Source organism: Pavona decussata, unplaced genomic scaffold, assembly GCF_977016875.1.
Source record: "Pavona decussata unplaced genomic scaffold, jaPavDecu1.1 SCAFFOLD_300, whole genome shotgun sequence".
Classification (NCBI taxonomy): Eukaryota; Metazoa; Cnidaria; class Anthozoa; order Scleractinia; family Agariciidae; genus Pavona; species Pavona decussata.
Window position 1 is genome coordinate 4,715,001 of NW_028145697.1, and position 8,953 is coordinate 4,723,953.

The following is an 8,953-nucleotide window of genomic DNA, read 5'->3' on the forward strand; positions in this document are numbered from 1 at the left end:
GGTCACTCGGGGGGGGGGGGGGGGGGAGGGGGTTTAAAACCTGACCTTATTTAAAGGTAAAAAAGTGGAAAATTGATACCCTTTTCAAAGCCCAAATCCAAAACAATTACACCCTTTTTAAGAGAGAGACGGTAACTCAGAATTGAGGTCGTTTATTTCTTTTCGTTAACACTTGAACAAGCAGTTTAGTTTTAGCAGACCATATCTTTTTTAAGCAGGGCGGTTGAAGCTTTTAGGTACTGTAATTTAGCTAATACAATTTAAAGGAACCATATCTAAGGATCACAATACCAAAAAGGATACTCTCTTTATAAAGGACCGACCACTTCAAAATCCATACCCTTTCAGGCAGCACATACCTATACAGCAAATATATGGGATTACCACGCCACTGAGGGGAGTGGGCAGCACCTGAATCTACCTGAAGATTCATATGATCAGTTTACGTACAGTGGGTGACCTAGTCCTGATGCGTTTGATAACAATCTAAAAACATTAATTTTAGCTAAAAATATAATTTTCTGATTAAAAAAGCTAAAAACATTAATTTTAGGTAAAAAAAACCCCAAATATTTCCTGTTTAAAAATGCTAAAAACATTAATTTTAGCTAAAAAAAACCCCCAATATTTTCTGTTTAAAAATGTGACCTGGAAAGTGAAAACGGATACTAACGATTTTCCGTTTAACGGGCAAAAAAAACGGATTGCAAACGATGTTAAACGGATAGTAAACGGTTACCACAAGCGTTTAAACGGATTCCAGTTCCGTTTAAACGGATAAATGAAAGCGTTAAACGGTTGGGCAAAGTCCAAAAACGGAATGCCGTAAACGTTAAACGGTTGCAGAATTTTTTAAACGGAAAGCTGAGAACGTTAAACGGTTAAAGAAAGTCGTTAAACGATCATAAACGGAGAGCTCAAAACGCTCACCGGTAAGTAAACGGTTTCAAAAGTTCACAAGGAAACGAACGTAAACAAATAATTTTGATCGACTGTTGTCAAATACTGAAAATACATTTCACTATAATACGTAAATACTGGAATCTTTTAAATGAAAATCTAAAGTATCTCATTTAGTTCTGTCATTTCATTCCGGACAAGCTAGCAGCGGAGTAGATAAAAAGCCAAATTATTATAACTATAAACAATCACACATGACGTGACGCCTTGAATTTGCATAATATTGAAAACATGCGACTTCACGGACGAGAGATCACGTCCGTCTTTTAGTCACCGACATCAACAATTTCTTAATCGCGTGCAATACGCTCTTATTTTGAAGGGTTAAAAAATTTCCACATTACGCCGAGCATTGGTCGTATTTTAAGCGGACTCGTGTGCAACAAATGAAAGAAACGTCATCGTTTGAACTTTGAATAAGACTACGACTTAATGAAAAGCGCTGAATAAATCCGAAAGCTTGTCGAATCTAACCCGAGTCAAGTTTGAATTCAATAAAGCTTTCGTCCGACTTTCATTTGACTTTTCCTTAGTACCATTTGAATCATCCATCTCGTGTTTGACTTTAGCCTGACATTTAAACAGACTCAGTTGATAAAAAATCTTTCCTGTAGCCTTCGTAGCAAGCGCTTCCAGCGAGCGAAAACCTACAGTCGACTCGGTGATAACTCGAACCCTCGCTAGACCCCGCTATAAGCCGAACCTCGCGCTAACTCGAAGCAATTTTCCTTACCTTTCAGGTCATTTTCTATATAATTTTACCCTCGATAAACTCGAACTCCCGATAACTCGAACCTTTTTCAATTTACCTTGAAGGCTCGAATTATCAGGAGTCGACTCTATTTCTCACGCGGCCAGAAACCGGAAACTAGATTTTCGCTCGCTCGCTGGAAACGCTTGCTAACCAGGCCACTGCCCGCCGATGCACGATACCCCTGATGCAGAATTTCTTCAGAAAATAATACCCTTTTGTTCCAGTAAAGACACACCCAGCACGCTGAAAGAAGTCTGATATAAACAAATTTAATCAGCTGTTACAAGTTACTAGAAAAAGATACACTTTTCAACAGATATTTAGCGACTGCTTTCATATAAAACCTTAAACCTAATACAATAAAATTGTGTCTTAGCTTTCCCTATTTTCACCAGCTTGCTTTTGAATGTGTTTGTTGAGTCGACATTTAGCATTAATCTTTCCTTTGATGCACTTCCAGGTCTTTTCCTTTTCCACTGCAGATTCCAAAGGAAAGCGACTAAAAACGAGCACCTTTAACGAATTAAGCTTTTTGCTATCTAAAGGGAGTTTGTTGTGGGTTCCGTCGGTGTTGCTGTTACCCAGTTCCGTTGAAGAGAAGAAATACGGTAATAGCTTTAGCGCGCATTTGTGTCCCTCATGTTCTTTTTGTAGCACATCTTTCACCGCCAAGAACTTTCGAGGGGTAATGCACGAGCGAACAACTTCGTCGTCAATTGCAGTTTCCGAAGACTGCTGTTCTTGGGGGATTTCGACCATTGCAGACATCAAGGGGGGTACTGTTACAGGTGTACTGGGCATTGTTACGGGCGTCGTGGACTGCGCTGTTACGGTTTCAGGTATGGACGGCGACAAAGGAGTCGACGGAGGCAGTGGAACGAAGTCCCCAAAATCGTCTGTTAGACTAGCCAAGGCAGCAGGATCAATGGTTCGAAGATCATCGTCCTCATGGAACTGGAAATTAAAAACGTCACTCGTCAATCTAGGCAGCACTCTATCAACCTTGGACAAGAAGGCTCACTGCGAAACCTGTTTTGACGGCACGACTCGACTGAGAAAGTACCAACTAACACAAGACGATCGATGAAATCGCGAAATCTACATGAAGGGCAAGACAGATTCAGTCTTCAAGCGAAATAATTTTTGACTTCGCGTTCTGTTCCCGTCCTGGTAGCCTACCTGCCTTAAAAACTATTTTAGAAATACGCAACTTGCAGCTCTCAGGTAAAAACAAAACAATTTTGATCTTTAATCAACAATGAATCCGAAATCTTGAAGTGAACTATTTGTCTACAATCAGACTCTATTTTTTGTTTAGATTTCTCACATTGCCAGCTTGCCAAAAATTTATTTCTCCCGTGATATCAAGTTCGCCTCAGAAAAGACCTTGAACTTACCGTTTTGTCAAACAAATCCAGGCGGTCCTCAATCCTCTTTAGACGTCCTGACAGGTTGTGCTCCACTGCAGTCATGGTGTCCTCTAATTTCTCGATCATCTATGAAAATTATGCAAGAAAAAATCTGCTCAATACTTTTTAAACGGCCGTTATACTAGAGGAGTTTTTATACTAGAGGAAAATTGGGACTATGTTTTAAATAGAAAATCATCGACTAATTGCCAACACGTTTACAGACTGCTTTCAGGTTTTCGTAATCTTAAAGTGCAACTAATACAATGGGGGCCATTCAGGAAAAGTTACTAGTTTTCGTACCCGACAACAAAGTTGTGAGATTGGCTACCAACTTGGAATGAAAATGATAATTTTAATCCCTTCTCTTGATGTGATTTTTTTTAACTTTTTAAGGCGGCCAAATTAATTGTAGTTGGACTGTAAGTGTATTTAAACCAGTCCAATTTGACAATCGTAATTCTGCTTACCTTGCTGAAGTGTTCTTGATTTCTATTTAGTGCTTCAACTACAGAAACACTGGTAAGCTGGAGTTCCGCGACCTGGTTTTGCAGGGTAGCACATTCAGCATTCTTTTCGTCCAACTGCTTCTTCAGGTATGCTACATCTTCGGTCACTTCTTCGGGTCGCGTTGCAATGCTTTGATCAGCAGCTTTTGGTTTCTTAGCCACTCGATTCCACGACAACTCGGCTTCCCTTTTGCGTTGTTCTGATAGAAACTCTGCGAAAGGATCACTTGTCTCACCTGAATTTGGCAAATGTTGTTCAGGTCTCTGCGATTAGAATAAAAACAAAGAAAATTGGTTTCGATACAAACGAACGAGTTGAGAAAACGTTTGCTAAAAAGTTGGTTGGAAACGAATTAGAAAGTCAGATTTGAAATTATGGTGACGACACAGCACACGATGGAATAATTGCGCGTGCATCCTTAAGAGTTCAATCCAATCAATAAGTTTTGGACATGTTTTGTTTTCACTGATAACTTGCAGGTGAAAGAAGTACTGTCATAAACTATAGATGAAAAGTTTCCTCCTTTGCTGCGTAGCTAATAGAACCCAAACAAACACCAATCGTTCGATTGAGTCCGGTAATCGAACATAATCGAACTCACAATAAATTTAGTCAGTCCAACACTCAAGGTTCATTATGATTACTCCCACGCCACTGTTTACTTATTTTCAGGCGTCAAGAGTTGGATTCCGAACAAAATCTAATCGGATTGAATTCGATTGTGTTCGACAATTGGTTCGATAATCGAACCCACAGCAAAATAGATGTTCGCTTTTGTTTGATAAGCGAGTCTCATCGCCGATCGAACGATTGGCGTTCGATTGAGTTTTGTTGAGAGATTGAATTTTGTTTCGTTTTTTTGTCTGCTAGATACGACCGATAACTTGCAGGTGAAAGAAGAACTGTCACAAACTATAGACGAAAAGTTTCCTCCTTTGCTGCGTAGCTAATAGAACCCAAACAAACACCAATCGTTCGATTGGGTCCGGTAACTCACAATAAATTTAGTCAGTCCAACACTCAAGGTTCATTATGATTACTCCTACGCCACTGTTTACTTATTTTCAGGCGTCAAGAGTTGGATTCCGAACAAAATCTAATCGGATTGAATTTGATTGTGTTCAATTGGTTCGATAATCGAACCAACAGCAAAATACATGTTCGATTTTGTTTGATAAGCGAATCCGATCGCCGATCGAACAATTGGTGTTCGATTGAGTTTTGTTGAGAGATTGAATTTCTTTTTTTTTTTTTTTTTTGTCTGCTAGATACGACAGGAATATTGAAGTGAATCTTCCTGGCTATACGTGTAATTAGAATAAACGAAAACTGAAGTACGTACCTTTAGATGTTTTGATTTCACTTTACTTTTTCTCTGCGTTTCACACGATTGCTGCTCCTCTACTGGGCATTCAGTGTGTTCAACGGAACTTGGGATGTCAGGCAAATTCTTTGAACACCATTCCAAGTCTTTTCTTTTCAGGACCGCTTCGTTATCTGCAAACAACAGAAATGTGATTCAGAAAAAAACGGTTGTTCGAAAGCCGATTAAAGGTGGATTTCCACTGTCGCGTAAGTTTTACGTGCGTACAGACGTGAATTTAGCTGGCTTTACGTACGTAAATAAAATGAGAAGCGATGTATGAGCCGCGTGCGTAAACGTAAAAAGTTGAACAGCACTCAACTTTTTACGTCTACGCACGCGGCTCATACATCGCTTCTTATTTTATTCACGTACGTAAAGCCAGCTAAATTCACGTCTGTACGCACGTAAAATTTACGCAACAGTGGAAACCCACCTTAATGCTAATGCACGATTAAAAGTTAACCCAGGTCGTTCGCTCGCTCGTTAAAAATGATTCTAAAAGGACATTTTAGCCCAACATTAAAGAAAAGTCTTAAGTCAAACTGAGGGACAAAAATCTTTTGGAAAAGTCTTTATTTATCAGTAATCAAACTCCAATCAACTGATTCACGTTAATCCAGGATTAGCTTTATCCAGCTTTGAACACATGGGCCGAGGTCTGTTACGCTAAATTATCACTTTTAATTTTTTTCCCACCAAACTCAACTTTCACCACAAAAAAACAAACGGCGTTTCAACCACCTCTCTTTGTCAAACCTTTCAATTTTCAACGTCATGGAAGCGAGATGTTTCGAGTTATATTTGTACTTATGTCAAATTATATAAGACTTACCATCCAAGGCCAGGATTTCAGCTTGCACTCTCTTTCCTTCCCAGTTGACTGTAACGGTGTTTCCTACTTTGAAAGGGACGTTCTTCTCTAAAATCAGCCGAGTTGGGGCGATTCCAGTCTTCATTTCTTGTGGGAAAAGAAACAACGCCTTTTTTGGCGCTTTACCACTTTCTTTGCAAAGTTGCCTTACAGACATGTTTGAAACGATTACGCGCAACAAGACTGAACTGTGCGATTGTAAGTGATGAAGCCAAGATTTATGCCTATTTATACAGATTTCTTCACAAGTGGTGGATCGAAATGCCTAAGTTTTGATTGGATTAGCAGGTTTTAATTGTTTCCGCTATAAACAATCTAACAATCAGGCTAATTAGCTTGTGCGAAGCGGCACACGCCAAAGGAGGTGAGACAGGGCGGAGTTATGAGAAGGTGTTACTTAAAAAGTCAAGCAGTGAATTTATTTAAGAAGCTATGATCAGTTAATATTTCACCTCGTGCAATAAAATGAATGTTAAGAAAATCATTGATCGCTCTAAAGATTGCCGCGAATATTAGAAAGCGATGTGTTGCAACACACGTTATGAATCAGAACAAATTGCACGGCGTTTCCTTTTTCTCAATTAAAGCGACAAGAAATATATAAATTCATAAAAAAAACTGGCTATCGTTCTCTGAGTCTTAGAAAAGGTACACTATAAACAGTTTGAGATGATCAAGCTCATTGGTATTGTGCGACAGTTAAAAGTAATTACGTTTTGACGTAGTAACAGTGTAGTAGTAGTTTTTTTAACTGTTTTTTGCAAGATTTGCCAAAAGCAGAATTGGCGTGTGTTGCAACACACGCTATGAATCAGAACAAATTGCACGGCGTTTCCTTTTTCTCAATTAAAGCGACAAGAAATATAAAATTCATAAAAAAAAATGGCTATCGTTCTCTGAGTCTTAGAAAAGGTACACTATAAACAGTTTGAGATGATCAAGCTCATTGGTATTGTGCGACAGTTAAAAGTAATTACGTTTTGACGTAGTTACAGTGTAGTAGTGGTTTTTTTAACTGTTTTTTGCAACAAGGCATTAACTCAATTATTTCTCCCTGCGCAATGGGAGGAGTGTGATGAACACTAACCTGTGCTCTAAAGATTGAAATTTAGGCGCGTCCAAACAATAGCAACTAAAATACAGTGCATTATTTGCCCATTTTGCTCTATTTTGTGATATCCTACAATAAGATTTCTTTCCCTCGACTAACCCCGTATTGATTACCACCATTTTCACTTTGCTGCCATTTGGAATAAAACAGAAAAAAAAAAAACACACGGTATCAATTCAATTTTTTTTAACAAAAAGCATGGTTCGTTTCAATATTACAATCACAAACCTTAAAAGTTTATATGTGTAACTATGTTAAAAAGTATGTATTTAAAATTAGTTTACAAGCAGGTAAAATCTAACAAGGAAAGCACGCTAGTTACATATTTTCGTAACATAGTGCAAAAAAGTTTAGGGTGCCGGAGCAACAATGTCTTCAGTACCAGGTTTGCAAAATTGTCTTATTTCTCGGTACAAGTATCTTTTACGTTCATCGGTCAGTCCTTCGGGCTCAACTGTTGTAGGAAAAGCCGCTAAGGGTGGGACCACGGTTGGATTCTTTAACAGCATGAATGGTTGATGCGGGAAACTAACACTCTCTTTGCATGAAACCATTCCTGGGCTTTCCTTGGAAAATGTAAAATGATGAAATTTCTTTATGTTTGGTATCTTCTTGAAGAATTGTCCAAGGAATGAAACCCAATCGTAAACAGGCACAATCGTTTTTCCATCATGTGTGCCAACAATTTGGGCTTTATTCAAGCCGACGCTACTGGAGGTATCGATGAGTCTAGCGAATTCGTAAAGTGACGAGACGTGTGATACTTTGTAGCACTTCTTTATCAGACCAAAGCATCGATCTGGGGCAAACTTGGTATGGCCTGCAATTAAGAACGAGTAAGTGATGGACTGATGCAGTTGCACCAGAGTTCTCCAAGCGAAATACCACATGAAATAGTTGTTCTTATTTTGTGCAGCGCAGTTGTCTGCGTGAAAGTGCGCATTTGTTTCTCCCAGTCCGTAATGTTCCAAATAATAATGAACATAACTGATTGTGGCGTTGGCACCCTTTCCAGTAGAAGCTGCCTCGTCTATCAAAAAGTTCACTTGCTGCGATATTCCCTCGCACATTACTCCGAAAATGCCACATTTTCTCGGGGTTTTAAAATAAATGGGTCCAGGCTGCATGGGATTACTGGGTATATGAACTTGTTATGCATAATCAAAAGAATAATGTACAGAAGCAGCTAACGAGGAAGCGGTACGGTTTTCACGGTTTTGAAGAGCATCAGGACCGAGTGTTTCAAGTGTTTCCTTTGCTTTGATGCAAGTAAACTTGTAAAATTCCCTCTCAGCTTTTGCGTTGTCCAGGTGCTCCTGCTGGGCCGCGATGCATTCTGACTTTGCGCTCTCTGAAAGGTTTGCAGCGCGTTGAAGTGTTGTGGTGTTTTGTTGGCATGTCATACATAAATCTGTCATTGGCTTCGCTACAACAACGTCAGGGTAAAACTCGTGCCATAACTGTCTGAACTTTTTGTAGCTGACCGCCTGTTTGTTTGAATTTTCGCATGCAGAGTTGTAAACCCGCCAGACACTCATTTTCGACTCCGATGTAGACAGGATTTTTACATCGTCGCTTTTAAATCCTGGAATACGCCCCGGTAGACTAATGGCATTTTCCTCTACGTAGTTTTGAATAAAAGCACGCACGTCTTCAATTGTTGAATACGGTGTCGCATTGTCAGGCACTCTGTTTGAGTTTCCATGTGTTCTTTGGCAAATGCCATACTGTTCATAGTGGTCTTTGAGGCGACGAAATCGGTTGTATCCTACCCCATAAAGATGCAAAAACATGTCCTTGCATATTTGTCTTCCTTGAAAATGAAAACTGCAGCGAAGGCTCCTGTTTCGTTTTTCTCCAACATAATCGATGTGTGTGAATGCTTGAATGTTGGCTAAGATGACTAAATCGAGTTCTCCACTTGTCAGCTCAAGGCAGTTGTTGAGGTTCACAATAACTGTCTCTATTGAAA

General features: G+C 39.4%; 2 protein-coding genes across 2 annotated transcripts; both read right to left on the bottom strand.

Annotated features, from left to right (window-relative positions):
* Positions 1-2,013: 2,013 nt before the first annotated feature.
* Positions 2,014-6,340, bottom strand: LOC146454755 (uncharacterized). The gene is made up of 4 exons (XM_085095262.1): positions 4,976-6,340; positions 3,594-3,896; positions 3,112-3,210; positions 2,014-2,668 (listed from the first exon to the last, which is right to left on the bottom strand). Exons 3-4 carry the CDS (start codon positions 3,208-3,210, stop codon positions 2,087-2,089), a joined length of 681 nt encoding a protein of 226 aa, XP_084951388.1. The 5' UTR covers positions 3,594-3,896; positions 4,976-6,340; the 3' UTR covers positions 2,014-2,086.
* Positions 6,341-7,216: 876 nt separating this feature from the next.
* LOC146454756 (uncharacterized) lies at positions 7,217-8,885 on the bottom strand. The gene has a single exon (XM_085095168.1). It carries the CDS (start codon positions 8,106-8,108, stop codon positions 7,332-7,334), a length of 777 nt encoding a protein of 258 aa, XP_084951294.1. The 5' UTR covers positions 8,109-8,885; the 3' UTR covers positions 7,217-7,331.
* Positions 8,886-8,953: the final 68 nt, after the last annotated feature.

Excerpts from the sequence above, each read along its gene's own strand:
- LOC146454755 (XM_085095262.1), bottom strand. The coding sequence starts at position 3,210 with ATGATCGAGAAATTAGAGGACACCATGACTGCAGTGGAGCACAACCTG. Across the intron at positions 2,669-3,111 it reads TGGATTTGTTTGACAAAACG|TTCCATGAGGACGATGATCT; the intron begins GTAAGTTCAAGG and ends TTTAATTTCCAG.
- LOC146454756 (XM_085095168.1), bottom strand. The coding sequence starts at position 8,108 with ATGCAGCCTGGACCCATTTATTTTAAAACCCCGAGAAAATGTGGCATT.